The sequence below is a fragment of the Hypanus sabinus genome, chromosome 4 (genome assembly GCF_030144855.1).
Source record: "Hypanus sabinus isolate sHypSab1 chromosome 4, sHypSab1.hap1, whole genome shotgun sequence".
NCBI classification, from domain to species: domain Eukaryota; kingdom Metazoa; phylum Chordata; class Chondrichthyes; order Myliobatiformes; family Dasyatidae; genus Hypanus; species Hypanus sabinus.
Window position 1 is genome coordinate 15,577,626 of NC_082709.1, and position 26,230 is coordinate 15,603,855.

The following is a 26,230-nucleotide window of genomic DNA, read 5'->3' on the forward strand; positions in this document are numbered from 1 at the left end:
ACAAATTCAGAAATAAAAATCAGGAATCAAGATCAACTACTAAATTGTCTTTTAAGAAGGATTAATGAAGATTTTTCTCACAAATATTTGTAACCATCATGTGTTTTCTCCACCAGCAGATGCATGCCATAATCCCCACTAATGGATCCAGCACAAACCCAATCAGTGTGCAGATTAGGAGCAAAATGCACTGTACTTTGTACCAACCTTCTTCTCAACATTTCATGAAACAAAACTTTATCTTGGCATTTTAGGTTGATATTGAAGTTGTATAATACATTTATGAGACCTAATTTGAATTATTGTTTTGTTCATCTAGCTACAGGAAAGATGTAAACAAGGTTGAAAGAGTACAGAGTAAAGAGTCCAGGTCTGGAGGACCTGAGTTATATGGAAAGATTGAATAGGTTAGGACTGTATTCCTTAGATTGTAGAAGACTGAGAGGAGATCTGAAAGGGGCATACAAAATTATGAGGGGTATAGATAGGATTAATGCCAACAGGCTTTTTCCACTGAGGTTGGTGGGAGAACAACCAGAGATCATGGGTTAAGAGTGAAAGGTGAAAAATTTAAGGGGAACATGAGGAGAAACTTCTTCACTCAGAGGTTGTGAGTGTGTAGAATGAACTGCCAACACAAGTGGTGCACGTAGGCTCGATTTCAACTTTTAAAAAAGCTTGAATAGGTAGGGGTATGGAAAACTATGGTCTCGGTGCAGGTTGATGGGAGTAATCAGTTTAAATGGCTTCAACATGGACTAGATGGACCAAAGGCCCTGTTTCTGTGCTGTATTTCTCTATGACTCTGACTTAATACATGCTCCCTGCTGGAGTAAAGTTAATCAATGAAAATGGCCAATTCCAGTGACAAAATTTATCACTGTATCTAATGCATGAATAATGGCATTGGTGTGAAAATAACTATGACATCAAATCTGCCAGAAAACATGTGGTCTATCAAGTGGCAGTGATCACCAACTTACTGTCCTTCATGTACTTGAAAATGATAGAACAAGGGAAAACTGGTAAATTGTTTCATTATCATCACATGTACCAAGGTACAGTGAAAAACTTGCCTTGCATACCATCCACACAGATCAATCTATTACAACAGTGCACTGTGGTAGTACTAAGTAAAACAATAACAGAGTGCAGAAAAAAGTGTAACAGCACAGAGTAAGTGCAGTGCAGGTAGACACTAAGACGTAAGCTCACAGTTAGGTAGATTGTAAAGCCAAGAGTCCATATTATTGTGCTAGGGAACCATACTATAGTCATAAACAACAGCAGGATAGAGTAGTCTAGTCTGGTGGTACGTGCTTTCAGACTTTTACACCTTTTGCCAAGTTGGAATGGGAGAAAAGAGAGTGTCTGGGATGGGTGGAATCTTTAATTATGCTGGCTGATTTACTGAGGCAGCAAGAAGTCTAGACAGAGTCCATACAAGGAAAGTTGTTTTCTGTGAAATGCTGCAGTTCCTTGAAATAATGGGCAGAGCTGCTGCAATACCAAGCTACAAAGCATCTGAATAAGATGGTTTCTACACGGCAATAATAAAAGTTGTTGAAGGTCAAAGAGGGGGGAAATGTCAAATTAATTTAGCCTTCTGAGGAAACGGGGGCATTGGTGACTATTCTTGGTCTCGGCATCAATGTGGTTGGACCATGACAGGCTTCTCAGAAGCCACAGGTCGAATGAACCTTCAACCTAGGACTGAGGGCTTTGGCAAGCTGCTATTGGCGGTCCATTCTTCCGTAGTGGTAATGGGCTCAAGCTACTGGTGATGTTCACTTCTAGGAACTTGAAGTTCTCAACCTTAGAATTGTTGACGTAAGCAGGAATATATGCATTCTCCCCTTCCTGAAGTCAATGACCTTGTTTTGTTGACGGTGACATTCTATAAAGGGCATCAAGCCATTAGGCTCTCTACCTCCTTCTAATACTCCATGAGTCATCATTATTTGATATTTGACCCTTTACAGTAGTATCATTTGCAAACTTGTAGGTGGGATTAGAGCAGAAACTGGCTACACAATCATAAATGTATAGGGTGCAGAGCAGGAGGCTGATCTCACAGCCTCATGGCGTGTCATTGCTGAGAATAATTGTGGCAGACGTGTTGCTGTCTATCTTTACTGGATTGCAGGCTGTTGGTCAAGAAGTCAAGGAAGAAGTTGCAACAGGAGGCGTTGAGTCGAATTTTGGTAAGTCTGGAATTCTAGAACTGAAAGCAGAGCTGTAATCAATAAACAATTGTCTAACATTGCTTTCTTTACTGTCCAGATATAACTCCATGACCAGGGAGATTATTGTCTGAACGGTGTAGAGTTAGGTAAGGGGGAAATGCAAAGAGACCTAAGAGTCCTATTTCACCAGTCAATGAAGGTGAATGAGCAAGTGCAACAGGCAGTGAAGAGGGCAAATGGAATGTTGGCCTTTATTACAAGGGGAATTGAGTACAAGAGCAAGGATGTCCTTTTGCATTTGTACAGGGCCCTGGTGAGACCACACCTGGAATATTGTGTACAGTTTTGGTCTCCAGGTTTAAGGAAGGACATTCTGGCAATTGAGGAAGTGAAGCGTAGATTCACTAGGTTGATTCCTGGGATGGCAGGGCTGTCTTACGCAGAGAGATTGGAGAGATTGGGCTTGTACACGCTGGAATTGAGGAGATTGAGAGGGGATCTGATTGAAACATTTAAGATAATTAAAGGATTTGATAGGATTGAGGCAGGAAATATGTTCCAGATGTTGGGAGAGTCCAGTACCAGAGGGCATGGATTGAGAACAAGAGGTCAGTTATTTAAAACAGAGCTGAGGAAGAGCTTCTTCTCCCAGAGAGTTGTGGAGGTGTGGAATGCACTGCCTCGGAAGACGGTGGAGGCCAATTCTCTGGATGCTTTCAAGAAGGAGCTAGATAATCTGATGGATAGGGGAATCAAGGGATATGGGGACAAGGCAGGGACTGGGTATTGATAGTGAATGATCAGCCATGATCTCAGAATGGCGATGCAGACTCGAGGGGCCGAATGGTCTACTTCTGCACCTATTGTCTATTGAGATGACATCTGCTGTAGACATGTATCAGCGGTAGGAAAATTGCATAAGGTTGATGTTGTCAGGGAGGTTGAAGTTAATTTGTGCCATGACCAGTCCCTTGTCATGATGGTAAATGTCAAGAGTCACTGGGTGGAAGTCATTAAGGCATGTTACCTTGTTTTTCTAAAGATATGGGGATGATATTGGTAATCTTAAAGCAAATGTGAACCTCATATGGGAGAGGTTGAAAATACCTGCAAATACCTCAAACAGATCATCCTTAGATCCTTAGAAGGAGAGATCCAGGGACACCATCTGGACCAGTTGTTTTCTGCAGGTTCACTCTCCAGAAGACTGATTTTACATCTGCAACAGTGACTGTGGGTTCAAGCTCTCAAGGTGGACTGTGACTTTCCAATCCTCTTATGTTCAAAATATACAAAGTACATAGAATGCACTAAGCTCATCAGAAGAGATGCATATTGACAGCAACCCTGCCCGGCTTCATTAATAGCCCATTATAACATGTCAGCCCTGCCTCAATTTTCAGTTGGCCAGGGACTTGATTTTGAACAGCATCCCCAAGAGCTTTATGGAGGTTGTAACTTCATTTCTTATGAAGGTCAGCATCACTTGATTTGAACTATAGAACTAAAACTTCTATAGTTGCACCATGGAGAAAATTCTGACAGGCTGCATCACTGTCTGGTATGAAGGGGCTACTGCACAAGACCGAAAGAAGATGCAGAAGGTTGTAAATCTAGTCAGCTCCATCTTGGGTACTAGCCTACAAAGTACCAGGACATCTTTAGGAAGCGGTGTCTCAGAAAGGCAGTGTCCATTATTAAAGACCTCCAGCACCCAGGGGCATGCACTTTTCTCACTGTTACCATCAGGTAGGAGATACAGAAGCCTGAAGGTACATACTCAGTGACTCAGGAACAGCTTCGTCCCCTCTGCTCTCCGATTCCTAAATGGACTCTGAAGCTTTGGACACCAATTCCCTTTTTAAAATATACAGTATTTTTGTTTTTGCACATTTAAAAAATAATTACTCAATATACGTAATTGATTTACTTGTTTATTTATTTTCTTATTTATTTCTCTCTCTCTCTCTCTGCTCGATTATGTATTGCATTGAACTGCTGCTGCTAAGTTAACAAATTTCACATTACTTGCCAGTGATAATAAACCTGATTCTGATTCTGACTTCAGTAGGAAATAGATCTCCCAGTTCATCCATTGCTTGCACTTTGGGAACATCCAGGTTGTCCTCTTTGGTATACAGTCCTCAACATACTTGCTGATAAAGCCCACAACAGTGATGAGCTATTCATCGATCACAAAGCAGTGTTTTGTTTCAAAGCAATCACTTCGAAGCTCATCGGTTTCTTTCGACCAGCACGGCGCAGCTTTCCGTACTGGATTTTCATGTCTCAGCTTCTGTTTGTATGCAGGATGAAGGATCACACAGTGGTGCCCTTCCTTACCAAAAGTGGGCAGGGGGCAGCATCTTAGATAGTTGTGTAGAGGGTTTTTCAGCAACTGGTGGGACAGGAGACTGGCTGGTAGTAATCCAGTAACGCACACTTGTGTTGGCTAGGTTGAAGTTGCTTACAATATTGAAGAGGACCTCAAGGTATCCTTTCTAAAGGCTGTTGATCAAGGAGTATAGTTAGTTAGCTGTCTGCCTGGCATAGGCATGTCAAAGAAGTACCATCAATAATCCCTGCTTGATCCCTTAACTCCATTGATGGGATGAATTAACTCATGCCAATATTCTCTCCCAGGCTAACACTCCCAGCCTCAATGCTCTGCAGATTCCAGAGAGAACCCATTAATAATCTCAGAATCCACAGGACTACAAAGTTAACAAATCATCCAGCCATTGCATGATAGAGAAGGTTCCTTTATTCAAATATTAAGCAGATCTGACAAGAGGCAGTGGTAATATCAGGTGATCCCAGCTCACATTGAAATTTCTAGAATTAAAAAGACTCTTCTTATGAAGTAGTCATGTATTGTGGCATCTTCTGTGAACTCAGGACATTGGAAGGAACGAACTAGTCAATGGTTATTTCTTAAATATGGTAGTGTGATCACTTGACTTGAGTATGATGTTTTCCCAAGGGGTTATTCCCTCAATGAAGAATGCCCTGTACAAGACTTTATTTAACACAGGGAGCCTGACTTTACTGCTGAGCCGTCCTCTGCCCTCACTACCGTTGTGATGTTATCATCTTCCACCAGGTCCACCATTGTGGTCCTGGTTGGATCGCTCTTTTTTTGAAACCTCTCTCTTGATCATGGGTGACCCTACCTAGAGTGAAGCTCCAGATGGCATCACACTCAGGATCTCAGGAACTTATAAGCCATTCCAAAATTCAAAGAAAATTTAATATTAAAGTACATTTATGTCACCATATATGACCCTGAGATTCACTTTCTTGTGTGTATACCCAATAAATCCATAATAGAATAATAACCATCATCGAATCAATGAAAGACTACACCACCATGATAAAGTGACAATTTTCAGAGATGCTTAAATATAGTAGAACTATAAGCATTCCTACAGAACATCATACATGAACTAAAAGTGGAAACATTACAAGAATTATGCTTGCACGAATCTCACTTCTCTCCAAGAATATTGCTTAGACATTCTGAGAAGAGTACATTGTCACTAAACTTTTTAACTGTAGTTAAAAGTGCAAGGAAGGAATTTGTATTCATAATAAAGAACAGAAACTTATTTTCCCCAATTATTACAAAAAACCAGTTGAAATATACTACTATACTTGCTCAATATTAGCAGTACAGGTCAATGAGCACTGAGAAGAGGAAATCAATGAGGCAATTAATCAACATAAGATTGTAAATTGTAATGTCTAGTGTTTATCTGGACATTATTGTATGTTAACTGCTAACGTTTTTATACCAGCATTGGCATTGAGAGGTTGGATAAACAGGAATTTGAACTGTTTACCCATCTTTGAACACCATGTTGATAGTGTCTTTAGATACATATCACCGAACAGATACCTCATTACTTAATCGTTCTTATAATTTGTGGAAATAAATTATTCCAGCAAGTAGATAAAGCAAATCTACTTTTGTTATTCATTGTTTTCATGATGTAAACACAATAAAACCAGAGCCCACATATCAGAACTCATCCTACAAAAGAGATTGGTTTCACCACTGCATTGAAATATACATGTGATCTGTGCATTAAAATATAGTGAAACTATTCAATTTACATTTTTATTCTTATGAATAATTAAAATGTCTAAAACATTGAAAATATAAAATTGATGAGTTACATCTTAAGATTTCTAGTTTTCAAAAAATATAGCATTAGAAATCATTCTGTTTTATGACTGTGTGATGTAGCTCATTTGCAAACTGCTGTACATATTTAACCATATTAGTGAAAATATAATCCTTGTTACCATTGGTTGAAATACTTATATGCTTCAGGATGGAATGAAAAATGTCTTCATCATTGAATAGAGATTTTATCCCCTTTATTCATTAGAGTAAAAATACATATTTAATTTTATCACCTAATTCACACTTAATTTTATACTGGCCCAGATTCTGAAGTTGTAATCACCATGAACGAACACTATCACTCCCTGCCATAAACAGAAAATGAAAGACAAAACTACATAGATAAACTGTACAGCTTAGTGCAGAAATTCAAAGTTTCTCTAATTTAGGTCTGCTTTCCAGGTTGTGCCCTTCTGTACTGCTCTGTTTCAATCAAGGGAAATTAGTTGAACTGATAAAAATTTAAGGCATAAATCAATAGTCTTTCCTATAAAAGACCCTGAATATGCTGTGATTTATTGTTGTATCTGATTTTGATGCCATAATTACTTCATTGTAAAATATTCTGCAGATAAATTGTAATTATCTTGTGAAAGTTTGATCTTAAAATATTTTAATTATATTTCATATAAAATAATTCTAATATATATTCCAATCTTTATTCAGCAAAATATAAAATACTTTAAAAATAGTTAAACATAAAAGTTTTGCCTCCCTATTTCACCATGAGGATTATTTATGATCACTCGCTTAGCCTCTTTGAAGATATCATGGAATCCTTTTGATGATCGCTGGCAGTAAATGACATGAGAAAAAAATCAAGTTCATGTGATAGAGGTTACTTGGTCTTTGTGGGAACAGTTCTTAGTTGGTGATGACAAAATCCATCCAGCCCTTTTTCATTCGTAAGTTCAAGCTGCCAGTGCAAGTGGTGCATGCAAACTCGATTTCAATGTTTAAGACAAGTTCAAATAGGTACAGTTCATGGATGGTAGGGGTATGGAGGGCTATGGTCTGCGTACAGGGAGTAGGCAATTTAAATGGTTCAGCATGGTCAAGGTGGGCTGAAGGGCCTGTTTCTGTGTTGCACTTTTGTATGATTCTTCTAATAATATTTGGGAGAACTCATTACTTACCTGGTTTGCACCAGCACCTTCAACAGAAGAATACAGCAGAGCAACAATGTACATCTCTACTACATAGGGATTGATAATAAATACTTGCCTTGTCAACAATGTCCATATCCCAAGTAATATACATAAAACAGTTATAACACAGACTGGCATCTACTTGAGGCAATTAAATTTCTTTGTTGAGATAAAGTTTAAAAATTGGTACCTGGCTGTCTGCTTATGGCAAGGTGATTATTGAAATTTCTACCAGACATGGCAGGAAACAGCCATATCTCCACCACATGGTTTTGCCTTCTTACTCTAGGAAATGATAAGCCAAGGTGCCTTTGTGCAGCAAAGTCTATTTTTGCAATGCTGCTTTGCGCAATAATTGAGAATGCTGAGCAGGTGAGATGCTACTGAATTACTCAACAGATCCTTGTTAGCTAGGATTGGGAGTCAGTCTCACTTGTAATTTTAGAATTCAGAATGAAACCCTCCAAACACTGCTTCATGCACTCCGCATGGGAAATACAGAGCTCCAAGGACTGAGAACAGAAAGGATTTTCATGAGAAAGGATTTTTATGGGAAGAAATCACAGAATTACATTTGAAATACATGTTTGAGGAGAGTTATTTATGAAATCAACTGAGGAGATGTAGAGTTGCATCTGAATAAAGCTACTTACGAGGCACACTATCCTTGGTTGCGATTATTCAGTTAGGAAGCTTAGCAGAGATGAGCAGCTGCAGCCCAGTAGACAAGGAACAGATTGTCAGAAGAACCATGTGTGGTACACTGATTGGTCTGAGTAAATGTCAGGGGCATACACATCATGTGGTCTAAGTGTCAAGAACAAGGTTGGAGGGGTACTCGTGGAGATGACATGATGTCCTGGGTAAAGCTGTAAACTATCTTGCATTAAAGCTCTGTTGGCTTCTGCCCAAGCCATGACATGTTATTTGGCTTGGATAGAAATACATTTGCTTTCACCAGTCTGGTTCAAAGTTGAATCATTTGCATCGGTTATTTAAGGTTAATTGGTGAAAAAAAAATTCAACAGGATGCTTAGTGTCATTTCCTGTGGTTCAGTGCCCAAATGGGAATTCAGTACTTTATCTGAGCCTACAAGATTCAGTTAACAATCCTTCTAGCCCACCTTGATTTTCTTATCACCCTACCACTCAATCACCTTACCACATAAGACATGTCCAATTTCATGCATTCCCATTTTGAGCATATTTTGTGAAAAATCTTTATCAAATTCCTACTGGAAATCCATATATACCATTCTAATATATTCATTAATATCACTTAGTCAGAGGTGAACAATTTTCACATTTATTCCGGTATTTATCTGAGTTCTGGTACACTATGACTTTGAGAAATCATTATTTTATTTGACTACAATTGATTAATTGGTCACAAAATTAATTGGCTGCTGGAAAGGCAAGAACAATCAAAAGACGTGTGAGAGACAACGTGTTGCTTACAGGAGAATAAAGAAGGGAGAGGGAAACAAATGGGGCTGTTCTTCTGGAAGCTGGCATAGACACAATGGACTCTATAGTCTTATTCATAATAAATTAAATACTTAACTCTTCGGTCTGAAGTGATCATCTTCCCTTACTTAAATAACACAATGACGTTAAGCCTTTTCCTGTATTCAAAGACTTCATTCCTGTATGAGGAGTAATTTGAAAAAAAAAAGTTTTTTCAATTTCAGCACTTTTTTTAATAGAGAGGGAAGAAGTCTTTAGCAATGCTTAATGTGAATTCAATAATTACATTGAAATTTTTATGTTATATATGTTTCTTGCCGATTTCAATGATTCACTTTCATTGATTCAACTTTGAACTAACCAATGCAGAGGGTACAGTGATCTTAAAAATATGCATTAAAACATATCAATTCAAAAGTAACAACTGCATTTCATATGTTTTATAAAATTAATTATTTTTCTTAAGATAGAGGTTGGAGCTTGGATTTGAGTAGTATAACGAATCAAATGACAAAGCCAGGTTGCTACTTTGAGGCCTTAAGATTTGCGGATGGATCCAATAAGCCATCAACACCACTCTTGGGAGCAGAGATCCATCAAATGTTGGTGCATTCTGAATGAAATTGATCACAAGAAATTCTCAGAAGCAGATACAGACCATTTCTTTAAATTGTTTGCAAGTAGATCCGGTGGCCTCCATATCCTACTGTGCCATTGTCTGTTAATAAATACATTTACTAGCATGAAGTTTTGCTGACTATATATCAAGGGTAGACACTGGCAAACATAGTAACAATGGAGTTTTCAGAAATTAACTCCTTTAAGTCTCACTATCAACCCCATAATTAGTTAACATCTATGTAAATAATTACATGCCATTCATTGATAAATGCTCTAACAGCTGACTGAGTACAAAGGAAGCAACTCACACAAAAGCTGGAGGTACTCAGCAGGCCAGGCAGCATCGGTGGAAAAGAGTAAACAGTTGACATTTTGGGCTGAGACACTTCATTAGGACTGGAAAGAAAGAGAGTCAGAGTAAGAGGATTCTCTGACTTCTCTTTCTTTTCAGTCCTGATGAAGGGTCTTGGCCTGAAATGTCCACTGTTTACTCTTTTCCATAGATGCTGCCTGGCCTGCTGAGTTCCTCCGGCATTTGTGTGTGTTGCATTGGATTTACAGCATTTGCAGATTTTCTTGTGTTGGAGTTGGAGGGAAGCATTTTTTTTTTGTCTGGAGATGCTGATCAAATCCTTCTGAAACAGGTTTTTTCTACCTAAGCATTCATACAGCAAACAGCATCCAATACTTGATAATTATATTCCAAAATATTTAAGTCTCATCATGGATAGAAGGCTAAACAGCAACCAATTAAACAGACCCGTGAACAGATCAAACTAGGAGTTCACCTGAATCAGAAACTTGTAGGAATGTATCTAAACATCACTGTGAACTTCAACACCCTTCCTGGTCTACCCAGTGAAAATACAGCATGCCCAGCCTGACTGGGAGCTCAGACGTAAAAGTTTTAAGATGCAGAATTAAATCAAAGTACACTGTAACTATGACACTGAAACTAACATCAAATGCCTCTTCTCTTGATCTGGTAAATATTCTGCTACAAAAAAAACCCCACAGACATGAAAACTATATTTTACACATTATTTGACAATAACCTCCCTATCAGAATCTCAGCTGTGCTTTTATTTTTATTTACTTGGAGATACATCATGGGCCAACACACCCATGTAACCAATTAACTTACTAATCCACGTTTTTGGACTGTGGGAGGAAACCACAGCACGTGGAGGAAACCCATGGGGAGAACGTACAAACTCCTTAAAGACAGTGGTGGGAATTAAACAGAGGTTGCTGGCGCTATTGTAGTGTTAAACTAACTACTGTGCTGCACCAACTGTCAAACTGAGTCCCAATCCCTATTCTGGGGGAAATGTATGAAAATCTAGAGTGGTGAAAACATGTCTATTTATTTATTTAGGGATACAGCATGGAGTTGCCTCTTCTGGTCCTTCAAGCCATAACACCCCAGCAAACCCCAATTCAACCCTAGCCTAATCACGGGACATTTTACAATGACCAATTAACCTACGACTGGTACACCTTTGAACTGTGGAAGGAAGCCGGAGCTCCCGAAAAAAAAAAGAAACCCATGCGTTCCAGGGGAAGGACATACAGGTGACATCAGAAATGAACTCCGAACTCCATTGCTAAGAACTGTAATACCACTGCGCTCACTGCTATGCCACCGTGGTGCCATCTGGAGTTGTAGGATGAACTGAACGGAATAAACTAAGCATTTCAAATAAACACTTGATTCAAACCTTCACTGAGGAATGTCAAAACCAGGATGTAAAAACACATTGGTGCATCATTAATCATATCAGGTAACCATCAGGTAAAATGAGAATACTTCTTGAATGTATGGATTTGCTTCCTTGGCGGCCAGACCAGCACACAATATTCCAGATGAAATCTCTGTAGGATCCTTTAAAATCTCAGTATAGTTTTTGTATGATATTTACTCAACCCCTTATCATGAAACATTATTTGCATTTCAATAATTTTTAACATAAATCCTTCACAAATCTGCATGAGCTAACCAAAAGGAGTCCTGCAACAGAGAAAACTTGGCTGTGGCCAGAGCTTTGCTCACTTTTTCCAATTTGGATTACAGCAAAGAACTAAATACATTATTTGTAATTAAAATGCACGAGAAGCATGATAGGAAAAAAAATCATACCAGAGATCAGTAATTACAATGACTATCAATACATTAACAGTAAAATTCACTAAACAAGCTTGTCCTATCTTGAGTGCCACTGCTGAAATCAAGTTCAGCAGAGAATGAAGTTGTATACATTTGTCCAGAACTTAATTACATTTGAGATAGAGTACACAAAGTTCAACAAGATTGGACATAGTACATTAACGTTAGGTCAGTTTCATAATAAATGATTTAAAAGTGATCGTTTAAAAAAATAGATTTAACTGGAGTGGGGGGGGGGGGTTGGGTTGATGCTTCTGCTGCTGCCTGTGCAAAGGGTGGGGGGGAGGGAGGCTTCGATGTTTCTATCATTCATTCTATGGGGTCGCTTTTCTCGTGGATGTCTGTGAAGGGTACGAATTTCAGGTTGTATACTGTATCTTTCTCTAATATTAAATGAAACTTTTAACTCATTACATAATCATTGCTTTCTGCACGCTCTAAGTTCATATTTGAGCACTAAAATAATGCAAAGGAAATCAGATAGTTCTTTTTCTATTTGGCAAGACATACTTAATGGGCCAAATGACCTAATTCTGCTTCTATGTTTGAAGATAGGATGAGTGTCACACAGTCATTGCTGGAATATTAATTTCTTTTACCAGTTAGTATATAAATAACTTGATGAAAACACCAAATGAAATGGTTGAAGTTGCTGATGATACAAAGATAAAACTGGAAAAAAAGGCCTACAGAATTATCTAATGTTAAGTGACTGGGCAAAGATCTGTCAAATAGAGTATGATGTGGAAATGTGGGGAAAATGTGAGACAGTTCACATCTGTGGGAAAATAAAATAAAAAGGTATGATTGAAATGGCACAAGATTGAACAGCTAAGATGCAGTGGGATTTGGTGAGTGCATAATCTGCAAAAAGATAATAGATAAATAATCAAGAAGGTAAAAATGTTATTTTTTACTGGCAGGTTATTGAATACAAATACAGGGAGATGATTCTTTAGTTACACAAGTTAACAGTGAGACCATATCTGGTATATTATGGACAGTACTCATCTCTTTACTATGGGAAGGATATTAATGCATTGGAAGGCTGTTAACTCACAAGGAACAGTTCAGAGAAGTTTTCCTAGACCAATACCTGGAATGGGCAAGGACATGTTGGACAGGTGTCAGGCTTGTATCATGTGAAATTTGGAACAGAGAGGTTTCTACTGAAACTTGGGATCCTGAGGGTTCTTGACATTAGATATGGAAATGTTTCCTCTCTCGCTGCAAAATCTACAATTGGATGTTACCTGTTAAAAATAAGGGGCACCTATTTAAAACAGAAAGGAGGCAACAATTCTTCAGTGCAGAGGTTAAAAGTTTTCAGAACGCTCTTCCTGGAAAGAGCAGTGGAAGTAAATTCATTGAATGTTTTAAGGCACAGGAAGACAGCTCTCTAATGAACTGCAGGGCTGAAGTTACTGTCATGTCAGTAATGATTTTAACAAAAGTCAGTGCAGGCCTGAGTGATTGAATTTTTGCTCTGAATTCATACATTTAAATAGAACCACATAAATAGACAAGACATAATTTAGACACTGAGAAACTAGAATTGTATACCTGTTTTGACTCGCATCAATTATGAAACAAGAAAATGGTTTCTTTACCAGAATAACATATTGATGAGGGGTTCACCTGTATTGATCATTGTGATTCAATAATACATCCCTGAATTGTGATAAACTTAAATATTTAATTTCATTCTTTGTACACATGATAACTGAAATAAAAGTTTTAAAAGCCTGCTTGTAGAAAAATATCCTCAAAGTTCTACTGCCCAACAGTGAATGTTAGCCTCAGCTACTGTGTTTCTGGTTTCTATTTCATCTTTGATGACAGAATAAATAATTCCACTTTGATCAACTCTGTACTGAAAGCATTAGTATTTTAAGTGACTACGGTAACTACTGAGACAACTTAAGTGGGTCAGATGAGAGCATCTAAAAAGGCAAGTGAACCCTAAAAAATGAAGGCTAAATTGCTACCATTTTGCCACTGGATGGTATGAATGAAAAACATTTTCATATAATATGGAGTACATTTTGTAATTTCAGACAATTTTGGGCAATACATTATTCATTTTAACCAACGGCCTTGAACAATACAAAAAACATTTTTAATGGTTTATTTTAAAGACTCTCAATGATATAAAATGTCAGCAAGCATATACATTCACAACTGCTCACAAATTCATAACTTCAAATGCTGGAATTTAAATTGGCATTTAAATAAACTGGCATTAAAGTGGCAACTTCAAGCAAATGCTGGAATTGTCATGATTGAAAAATAATGGATTCAATTTTGGAGGTTATAGTAAGGCATGTTGAAGAACAGGCATTTTGTTGAAGAATGGTAAATGTCCGAACGTGAGATGAGGTGAAAAATTATGAAATCAGTCAAACTTGAACAGCAAGTTTCATTCTTCAAGCTTTCCTAAAGCTCTTCACAGAATTTTTCAAAAACACTTCACAGAAGCAATATTAAACAATATTGATGTTGAGCAAGAGAGAAATATTACAGGGACTGTCAGAACTTATATAAGTAGACTGGTTTTAAAGAGTACAGAATACGAAAAGGGGAGAGGTGGAAGATGTAAGCAAATGACAGGTAGTTTGAGGAAGTTCCAGAACCGATATTGAGTATCGGGTACTCGGGGTGTGATTAAAAGGTTAGATATTGGGTGCTTTCAATATCCCTGAGAGTGGATGAAGTTACAGAGATGGGTAGATTAAGGCCTAAATCATTCTAAGAATGAAAGAGGTTAAGATTGAAATTGAGGCATTGCATAACTACAATCAAATCTAACTCAACAAGCATCGGCTTAAGAGGGACATAAAGTTTTGGATCAGTTGAAACCTACTATATATTGAAACAATTCAGTCTTGAGGTAACAGAGGATACATGCCTCAATGCTTCAGAAGTAAAGTAGTAGAGGTCAGAAAATTATATTTTTGAAACTACACAGTCTCAGCAATACCACAGACATTAGTAGATAGCTCAAAAACTTGGGGCAAAGATGTAAGGCTTTGGGCAAAAGGTGCAAAGAATATATTTTGTAAAACAGAGTAGTTAGAATAAAGTACTATTTGTAAGACAATAGACAGTAGGTGCAGGAGCAGGCCATTCGGCCCTTCTAGCCAGCACCGTCATTCACTGTGATCATGGCTGGTCATACACAATCAGTACCTTGTTCTTGCCCTCTCCCCATATCCCTTGACCCCACTATCTATAAGAGCTCTATCTAACTCTCTCTTGAAAGCATCCAGAGACTTGACCTCCACTGCCTTCTGGGGCAGAGCATTCCACATATCCACCACTCTCTGGGTGAAAAAGTTTTTCCGCATCTCTGTTCTAAATGGCCTACCCCTTATTCTTAAGCTGTGGCCTCTAGTTCTGGACTCGCCCATCAGCGGGAACATACTTCCTGCCTCCAGTGTGTCCAATCCCTTAATAATCTTATATGTTTCAATCAGATCCCCTCCCATCCTTCTAAATTCCAGTGTATACAAGCCCAGTCGCTCCAATCTTTCAACATATGACAGTCCCGCCATTCCGGGAATTAACCTTGTGAACCTACGCTGCACTCCCTCAATAGCAAGAATGTCCTTCCTCAAATTTGGAGACCAAAACTGCACACAATACTCCAGGTGGGATCTCACCAGGGCCCTGTACAGCTGCAGAAGGACCTCTTTACTCCTATACTCAATTCCTCTTGTTATAAAAGCCAGCATGCCATTAGCTTTCTTCACTGCCTGCTGTATCTTGCTTGCTTTCATTGCTTTCATTGACTGATGTACAAGAACACCTAGATCTTGTTGTACTTCCCCTTTTCCTAACTTGAATCCATTTAGATAGTAATCTGCCTTCCTGTTCTTGCCACCAAAGTGGATAACCTCACATTTATCCACATTAAACTGCATCTGCCATACATTTGCCCACTCACCCAACCTGTCCAAGTCACCCTGCATTCTCGTAACATCCTCCTAACATTTCACACTGTCACCCAGCTTTGTGTCATCAGCAAATTTGCTAATGTTACTTTTAATCCCTTCATCTAAATCATTAACGTATATTGTAAACAGCTGTAGTCCCAGCACCGAACCTTGCAGTACACCACTGGTCACAGCCTGCCATTCCGAAAGGGACCCGTTAATCACTACTCTTTGTTTCCTGTCAGCCAGCCAATTTTCAATCCATGTCAGTACTCTGTCCCCAATACCATGTGCCCTAATTTTGCCCACTAATCTCCTATGTGGGACTTTGATCAAAAGCTTTCTGGAAGTCCAGGTACACTACATCCACTGGCTCTCCCTTGGATGGTGGAAACAGAATTAATGAGTATTTTAAAAAGGGAATTGGAGAGATAACAAGAAAATAATATAAAGGGGAAAGAGGGAATGGGGACTTGCAGAACTGCTGCTCAGACCAAGCAAAACAATCTATGCTCAGAATGATCTCCTCTGTACAATAATTCAAAGTACATTCACTATCAAAGTATGTATACATTATACAGCCTTGAGATTTGTCTCCTTACAGGCAGCCACAAAACAAAGAAACACAAAAGAATACATTTAACAAAAAAGAAAACTGTATAAAGATTTAGACAGGATCAGGTATGGTGACACCATCCGGTTATGGCAGGATGAGCATGAATCTGGAAGGCTGCAAAACATTCAAGGAATTGAGCGGAGGTGCTCTTTTGAGGAGAACTATATAAACATCAGTTCTGAATGAAATTAATCAGTAGCCAAGGAGGAAGAGCTATGAGCAATTTAAGTTAATATGGAGTCCAAGAAGGTAGGCTGGTTGGTAACACTTTGGTGGGAATATATTCAACGGATAAGATGATAAACAAGATGAGTCAAGAGAGACTGGAGAAATAAAAAGATGAAGACTTGTGTCGAGGGCTGGGCAAATTTTGAAGTTAATTTTAGTTAGGAAAAGAGAAAGACAATCCAGTAGCTTTTATTTTTAAAAGATAAAGATCTACAAAACTAGTAATTAATTTTATTTATGCTGCCAGTTTTTTCCTCCTCATTTTGTAAGTCATTTTTTTAAATGCTGATGTGGATAATTTACAACTAATGTACTCCAATTACGTGACACTTGTCAAAACACAAATGGCCCTAAAGAACAATTGGATTCAAATGAACTTGTCAGAATGTTCTGTTATAAATAATCAGACATTGTTCCAAAGTAAAAAGTTCCTTCAAGGACAAAAATTCCAAAATACATTACTGTACCAACCTTAAAAGATGCTCTTTAGAAATTTATAATTCTACACTAACAAGAGTTATTTAATACATCATGTGAACATGTTAGGTTCACAGGACTGGTTTCTTCATCTCAAACTGTAGAAATGTATAAGCATTAAAATCCATTTTTAGCGGGAAGATCAAAGTGTGAATTAAGATGCCTGAGGAAGTTTTCCCTAGATCTGGAGCCTGCTGGGAAGACTGCCTGACAGAATTCACAGATTTTGGAGCGTAGGTCCAGGTCAGAGTCATTGGATGCTTGATGCAGCAATTCACCCTCTTTATTGTGGTAAGGACTCCACACAGGCTGCAGGAGAGAGGAAACATTTTTCATTACTGAGCATGCTGTGTAAATGAAAAACACACCATATGTCTATAAAAGTCAGATTATAATGCAACAGCTTTAGTGGAATAATCAGCCCTTATGGCAGTCTAGAAAAATACATTCTGATCAACCCTTTATCTACTTCAATGCTGCATAAAGACATCAGCTCAAAATGCCCATTTCACAAAATAGATTTATCCACAATGACTCAACAGCAATAAATGCACATGTGCCAATGATTGCTTTAAATTGATGAAAATTAATCACAAGTTACACTGGAAAATATATTCAATAAAATGATCAATAAGAGCTGTACACACTCTTACTCAATCATGACCCCAGTTTCTCCTTCCCCACCCCCAAGTCCAAAGATGTCTATAGTAAGTCTTTTAAACCTCTTTCACAGACTTACAGTTTCAATAAACACAATGATATATTGGAAACTATAGAACTGGAAGGTTGCTAACAATTTTGTACGCGGCATGATTCACTTGCCATCTCATACCATTGATGTTCTGGGGCGAAGAAGTAATGTTTATTAACCATATGATAACTAGACTGTTCTGATCGGAACTACGGATTTTCTATGTAGCCAAGTGCATTAATTCTAACTGCAGAGCTGGGTCAGCATCAATGCATATTAATATCCTAATTTTAAGTGTAATAGCACCACTTCCTGTTGTTAATAAACATTTTGCTTGATGTATGTAACTAGCAGTTGGTGCAAATTGCACATTAAGTCTGCTTAGGTGTAGACAGAACATTTATCTAGAGCTACTGAAACATATGTATTTGCTAAATACTGTAAATTACGGAATATAAAACGCAGATTGTAACAAGTCCCAGGAGGGTACAATTTATAAGGGTATCTTGCTTTGCAAACTAATAAATGATAACCGATTTAAGCAGTTTCTCTACTTTATTTTGGCATTGGTACTACACCATTATCTCTGCACAAAGACTACAAAAGTGGTTGAGCTACTGAACAAAAAGCCTGCACTTTAGTTTTGTACCAGAGATAGATAATAATGCAGTGTTATGCCTGTGTTTTATTTTAAAGAATATTTTTACTTTGAGACAATTTTTTGCTGGATAGATCATAAAATGACTTTTGCACATTTATAGCAATTGAATGTCAGGAACAAGCTATTTGAAAATGGACCGCCAGCCCTCCAAATCACGTGGCCATTATTAGCTTCCTTATTCATGTCAGTCACTAGTCACTGAAAGGAGTCTTCATAGACACAACCTGATTAAAGACAATCCGCAGCAAGTACAAAAATAAGGGTTTTCCATGATGACCACTAGTCGTCAATATAACGAAAACAATGCAGAAACTAGATCTATTGTTAAATCAAGAACAGTCCTCCTAATGATTCAATAAATTTGCCCAAGGAGGCCAAAATTGGCCAAGGCTCCTCTAATCCAGTGCCTCCTGCTGGAAATGCACATGTGTGGATGTAAGGCAGGGACTTAATTGGGCTCAGCTGCAACAGCCCCGGTAGCTGAACAGCATCCTGACACACATTGTAAAGCTTAACACATATATAATAGCCACTTGGTGATGCACCAGAGGCCACCTGGGACATGTGTAACTGTGTCCCAGCAAGGATTCAAATATCTCCAGGAAAGCAGAGAGAAAATTGGCAAAATAATGTTTCATTTTCATGGTAAAACAGAGAAACTTCATTTTTCTATTTTGCAATGAAAAACTAGATGCGCAAAGAAAATTTTGAACACTATAATTAAAATGGTACAAAGAAAGTATACCCAATATATTTTAGTTAAATTTATTATATTTTTTGGTAATTCCAGTTAATAAATATAGACTAACAATTAACTTGAGCAGCCCAAACTCCATTGCTATGATTAAATTAGTGCAATATGATAATCATTTTCCTCCATACTGCAAAATATATTGTAGAAAAATAACACAAGTCACTTGCCTTATTCATGATATGGATGAAAGGAACTTGAAGAATAGAGAAAATATATGTTTTAATTCCAAAGTGAAGATAAGTCAATAGTTGATGATAGTAAATTTGGTCTTCCTTACAGAGGCTTATTAATCGCCTTAAAACAAAGTTCTCTAAATTGATGAAGTATGGAAAACTGCTATGATTCTATATTTATTGTCTTTGATTTCAGAATTATTGACACAACTCTTCAGGCTCTGCAAAACATTAATCCAAGAGTATATAGCTCCATTCAACTCAACCCAGCAGTAATTTTTATTTGGAATCTTTAAAATTATATATTATGAAGATCCATGTCATTATATACCAGCTGCTTCATTTGCTTCTGTACAGTTCTGCACTGTACAAAGCAGGGTGCCATCTACTGAAAATAGATACTCAGATAACTAGTAAAAGAACAATCCAATGAGATAATAGAAAAAGGCATTAGTAACAAGTAATGTGATAGAGTGTGTGTGTTTCACAGCTCCACAGGGCTTCTAAGCAATAGAGGAAATAGTGTAATTTGTTTTTGCTAAATCTCTTACAACAGCATTGGTGATAAACATGATGCAAAAGAATTAATAAACTGTACTGTTTATACAGCAGGCAACGAACCTTGGGCCTAGAGCATCAAGGAATTCTACGGACAACACATTTTCCCTTCAACAATAAAATTGCATGAATTTGTTTAAAGTTCTAGCAGTTCCAATGTTGAATTTTTAAATCCACTTCTATGATAATTTAGCATTAATGTCCTAAATTGGTATGTCAAATTTATTGATCTCCTCTCCCAAACACAATTAACTTAAAAAATAACTGCAGCGGCAAAATGGCAGATTGGCACTTGAACATCCATGTATAACAAGTAATATTTCTTAGACCAAAAAGTGGATAAAATAAATGCTTAAAGGTTGAACTGATAGGCAAATACTAGAGCACACAATAGTTGTTGCTTTCCTAATGAAGTTGTAGAAACTGCAAGTTCACTATAAAGTAATTGAAACATTTCTCTCTCCTTAGACGCTACCTGGCCTGCTTAACATTTGCAGATCACTATAAAAATCATTGGAACCTTTCTCTCTCCATAGAAACTACTTGACCTGCTGAACATTTTCAGTTCACTATAAAGTCATTGGAACTTTTCTCTCTCCTTAGATACTACCCAGCCTGCTGAACATTTCCAGACACCTTCTATTTTATTTTGCAAGTGCAGCATCATCAGTACTTTGCTTTTGGATTCCAGCAAAGCTGGAGAAAAACTGCCTCCCATTTATTATTGGGGAGCATGAAGTGAATGTTTAGCTGACAAGATGGCGGAAGTGCATGTTTTACAGTTGTTGTCAAAGAAACCGCAGCAAGTTGTTGTTGCAAAGCTTCTTGAGTGAAGAGAGTTTCGTGGGTTGTGGGGGGGGGGGGGGGGGTTTGAAGAATGTGACTAGTGGGACAGATAAGGGAAACCTGTGGATGTAGTACTGTGGATGTATATTGGGAAACAGTGAGTGGGATAGATTACAAAAAGTTGTTTCATATTTATATAAAGGGCAACAGGGTTGCAGGTATAATTAAGTGTGGACAAATGACTGGTTAGACAGAAAAAAAGAGACAATAAATGGGATTCTTTCAGACTACTGTTGATGGGGTGTCTTACTGGTCAATACAGGATCTAAAGATGTAAGAAGCAGGCCTAATGGAACCTTGGGTCTGATTTGCCATTCAATATTATCACAGGTGACCACTCTTAATCTCAACATCTCTTCCCTCCTTTCTCCTCATACCTTCCACATCCAATCTAAATATCTTTGATGACTCCTCTTCCACAACTCCCTAGATTTGCTATTTTCCAAATTTTTACCACAAAACTTCCTCTTGATCTTCATTTTAAACAGGCAGCCTTTTAACTTTGAAACTAGTAGTTTTCCAATAACTACAAGAGAGACAAAATCTGCTAGGCATCCATCCTGTCAATCACATGCAGAATCTTTTTCATAAGATCACACTCAATTCTTCCATACTCCTGTGAGTAAAGGCCTAACCTACACAACATTCCTTCATGTACTGAATTCATCATCCCAGCCCAGAAAACAACATGGTGAACCTCATCTGCAATGCCTCCCACAGAAGGAGCTCCCTCCTTAAAACATCAACAACCATCTCCCCAGATCCCTGAGAAACTGTAAAAGACTCTTATTTTTATGCTCCAAAACACTTACAATAGAAACCAACACTGCATTAGTCTTCCTAATTACTTGCAAGTTGATCTTATTGTTCCATGAAGGAACCCTTCTGATTTATTAGATTTTATAGTTTCACTCCATTTAAATAATATACTTTTTAAAATTCATTGTTCAAGATGGATAACTGCACATTATACTCCATCTGCCACTCTTTTAGCCTTTGCAGGTTCTTGGTCTGCCTGATCTTTGGGATATTGAGAAATACACTTTATATTAATGACTTAGATGCAAGGAAAAAAAATATAATACAAAGCTGGTTAAGAAAGTGAGCAGTGAGGATGACACAATGAGACTGCAAAGGAAAAGATAGTTTGAGTAAATAGCCAAGAGGGTGACAGATGGGACTATGATGTGAGAAAAGCTGACGATATTCGATTTCTTTGAAAGGGGTGAAGAAGATTTTAAATAGTAAGAAACTAGTAAATGTAGGTACTTGTTGGGATTTGTGGATTCGCCAAGCAATGAAGCAATAAGGAGCTACAGTAAACAGAATAAAGGCATATTTAATAACTTTTATTGCAAAGCTATTTAAGTTAGGAAGTCTTCCTGCACGCTTATGCAGGGCTTGGAAGAGTCCACACTGACAGTACACAGCACTGTTTGGCTTCTGCACTGAAGGAAGTGTATTGTGGTCTTGAAAGTTGGTGCAGCAGAGATTTAATAGGCTGAGTTCTAGGATGAAGAGATTGATTGAAAAGAGAAGAGATTCTTCTGAAGGTAGTTCTGCAAAGATTTCCTCAGGCAGAAGAATCCAGCAATAGGAGGAACTTTTCAGGATAACAGGTTACAAATATACTCACAAATGTGATGAAGACATGTTCGGAATTCCCTATTTCACTGCTGTGGATACCTACCTTACACATACTCAGGTCTGAGATCAACAATCTGTGGCATAATCAAGGAAGTACGACATTAAGAAAAGCTGATGGACGTACAGTACTGTGTAAAAGTCTTAAGCACATATACGATGCCCATAAAAAGTATTCACCCCTCCCCCTGGGAGTTTTCATGTTTTATTATTTTACAGCATTGAATCACAGTGGATATAATTTTGCCTTTTTGAAACTGATCAACAGAAAAAGATTTGTTTGTGTCAAAGTGAAATCAGATCTCTACAAAGTGATCTAAGTAAATTACAAACATAAAACACAAACTGATTGCGTAAGTATTCACCCCCTTTAATATGACACTCCAAATTTTCACTCGTACATCCGATTGGTTTTAGAAGACACATAATTAGTTAACTGGAGATCCGTTTTTGGAGACCTGTGTGCAGTCAAGGTGGTTCAATTGACTGTAGTAAAAATTTACCTATTTCTGGAAGGTCCAACTGCTGGTGAGTATCCTCTTACCTCAGCTCAAAGCCAAACAGGCTGAAAGCAGAACAGACAGCTATCACAGAACTGCTGAAATGAAATACCTACAGCATAGCAGTAAAAATCTTAACCAGGGCATTACACGAAGATAAAGGGTAAACTGAATGCAGCAAAGTACAGAGAAATTCTGGAGGAAAACCTGAAATAGTCTGCAAGAGAACTGCGACTTGGGAGATTTGTTTTCCAGCAAGACAATAACCAAGCATAAAGGCAAAGCTACATGGGAGTGGCTTAAAAACAACAAAGTTAATCTCCTGGAATGGCCAAGTCAGAGTCCATACCTCAATCCAATTGAGAACATGTGGCTGGATTTGAAAAGGGCTGTTCACTCAAAATCCCCATGCAATCTGACAGGAGCTTGAGTAGTATGGTAAAGAAGAATAGGGAAAAATTGAAGTGTCCAGATATACAAAGCTGATAGAAACCGATTCACACAGACTCCAAGCTGTAATTGCTGCCAAAGGTGCATCTACTAAATACTGACTTGAGGACGGTGAATACTTAATCAACTATTTTATGTCTTATACCTGTAATTAATTTAGATCACTTTGTAGAGATCTGTTTTCACTTTTTTCAAGAGTCTTTTTGCTGATCAGTGTCAAAAAATCCTGATTAAATCCACTATGATTCAATATTGTAAACAATATAACATGGGGGAGGCAAGGAGAATACTTTTTATAGACACTATATATAGCTAGGGCTACTGAGACTTTTGCACAGTACTGCAGTAATTTTATGTATTACACTGTAGTGTGCCACAAAAAAAACTAATTTCATGACATATGTGAGTGATGATGAACCTGATTCTGATATGGGTCTCTGTTGTGGACTGAGGGTGGGAAGGGGCAAGATGGTGGAATTGGGAGAAGGTTTTGTCAGGGACACTGATGTGTGTCGAGGTTTTTTTGTGACAGGAGGGAAGATGGCTAAGGGGAGGGAGGGAGAAGCACCAGAGAGATCAATAAATCAATTGTTTGGAATCAAATGACTTGGCCTTGGCGACTCAGGGCAGGATACGTCTCCTCCCGTGCCAACCCCCTGCCCTGGCACTTCTTCTCTGCCACCTGTCCCACACCCCTCCCACAGTGCTGTACCCTCACCATTCCAAACATCCTTTGCTCCCACTCATTCTCTGCTCCATGTTGACAAATATAGTACTGTGCAATTCTCAGCAAACAGTTGACTTTGATCTTATGACCAAGGGGAAGAAGCTGAAGATATTTTAGCCTTTGATATTTCAGTTTTTCTGGGGCTGCATTAATTATATTTGACTCAATGGCAGTCACTCAGCTCTGTTGTACAGTAATTCTTTATGGAATCCACCACAAAGCATAAAAAGTATCACCATCTTCAAACCACAACAGAACCTCCACCTTGAAGGAGAATAATCACTAAATGACTGAGTGAGATGAGCAAGATGAGTGTATGCTCTTGAGATACTATGTGCTGGCAAAATTGACAAATTCAATATTTAAAATATTTATAATGACTCATAGGTAAAACATTCATCCTTCAACTTTGTTTTTATAAACAAGCCTGGAAAAAAGCATATTTTGATGCATGACATTGTGCAGCTGGATCCTGGACTTCCTGTCAGATCACCAGCAGGTGGTAAGACTGGGCTCCCTCACCTCTGCTCCTCTGACCCTCAACACAGGAGAGCCCAGGGCTGTGTTCTAAGCCCCCTCCTTTACTCTCTTTACTGTGTCATCACCTACAGCTCCAATCTGCTTATTAAATTTGCTAACGACACTACATTGACTGGCCTTATCTCAAATAATAACAAGGCAGCCAACAGAGAAGAAGTCATCACCCTGACCAGTGGTTTCAAGAAAATAACCTCTCCCTCAATGCAGCAAAAACAAAGGAGCTGGTTGTGGACTACAGGAGGAACGGAGACAGACTCACCCCTATTGATATCAATGGATCTGAGGTTGAGAGGGTGAACAGCTTTAAGTTCCTCGGTATACATTTCACTGAGGCCCTTGGCCTATACAGTCGGCCCTCCTTATCCACGGATTCCGCATGTGCGGATTCAACCAACTGCGGCTTGGGAAAACCCGGAAGTTCTCTCTCCAGCACTCGTTGCTTGAGCATGTACAGACTATTTTTTCTTGACATTATTCCCTAAAGAATACAGTATAAAAACTACTTACATAGTATTTACATTGTATTAGGTATTATAAAAAATCTAGAAATGACCTAAAAGTACAGGCAGTCTCTGGGTTATGAATGAGTTCCATTCCTGAGTCCATCTTTAAGTCGGATTTGAAGTTGGAACAGATATATGTGGTATTATTTAGCGTCAGTTAGTCAAACATTTTTCTTAGTATATAATACATATTTTACCTTTCTAAGCATATAAAACACTTAAGAAACATATGTAGTTCAATAATTAAACCACTGCGTTGCTTAGTAATAATTGTAGCTTTCATCAGGGCAGGGTCTTTCACATGCCCCATTAAAATTGTTCCGATCGTTGACCGACCGTAGCCTAACGCTTTTCCAATGACAGATGGCATTTCACCTCTTTCCGGTTGCTTTATTACTTCCACCTTATTTTCAATTGTGATCATTTTTTTGAACAGAAACACCGCGGACTCAGAGCTGCACCGCCAGGTCCTAATGTCCACCACACTGAGCATGTTAAATAAAGCCCGGGGTTCCACTGGGTCCTAAAGACCACCTCACTGTGCCAGGTTAAATAAGGGACTTGAGCATCCATGTTTTTTTGGTATCTGCGTGGGGGGGGGGGTCTCGGAACCAATCCCCCGCGGATAAGGAGGGCCAACTGTACATACCAGCTGTGTGGTGAAAAAAGCACAACAGTGCCTCTTTCACCTCAGATAATTGAAGAAGTTCGGCATGAGTTCCCAAATCCTTAGGACTTTTCACAGGGGCACAATTGAGAGCATCCTGACTGGTTGTATCACCGCCTGTTATGGGAACTGAACTTCCCTCAATCGCAGGACTCTGCGGACAGCCCAGCACATCATTGGATGTGTACTTCCCATTATTCAGGACATTTACAGGGACAGATGCATAAAAAGGGCCTAAAGGATCACTGGGGACCTGAGTCACCCCAACTAGATGCTACCATTCAGAAAGTGCTACCGCAGCATTAAAGCCAGGACCAACAAGCTCTGGGACAGCTTTCTCCCCATCAGGTCATCAGTCTGATTAATTCACGCTGACACAATTGTATTTCTAAGTTATATTGACTGTTCTGTTGTAGATCTTACTGTATATACTATTTATTACAAATTACTATAATTTGCATATTGCACGTTCAGACAGACGA

General features: G+C 38.3%; 1 protein-coding gene and 1 long non-coding RNA gene across 5 annotated transcripts in view; one reads left to right on the forward strand and one right to left on the reverse strand.

The window, feature by feature from the left end:
• Positions 1-13,524, forward strand: part of LOC132392513 (uncharacterized) — a 37,831-nt gene extending 24,307 nt beyond the window's left edge. The window contains exon 2 of the long non-coding RNA XR_009511567.1: positions 10,990-13,524. This is a non-coding gene — a long non-coding RNA (uncharacterized LOC132392513). The remainder of the gene's footprint in view (positions 1-10,989) is intronic.
• The window catches only part of LOC132392509 (TRAF family member-associated NF-kappa-B activator-like), a 99,627-nt gene continuing 86,851 nt past the window's right edge, over positions 13,455-26,230 (reverse strand). For all 4 annotated transcript variants that reach the window (XM_059966461.1, XM_059966458.1, XM_059966459.1 and 1 more), the window contains exon 9: positions 13,455-17,343. In XM_059966461.1, coding sequence (XP_059822444.1) covers positions 17,152-17,343 — 192 coding nt within the window. In that variant the 3' untranslated portion in view covers positions 13,455-17,151. The remainder of the gene's footprint in view (positions 17,344-26,230) is intronic.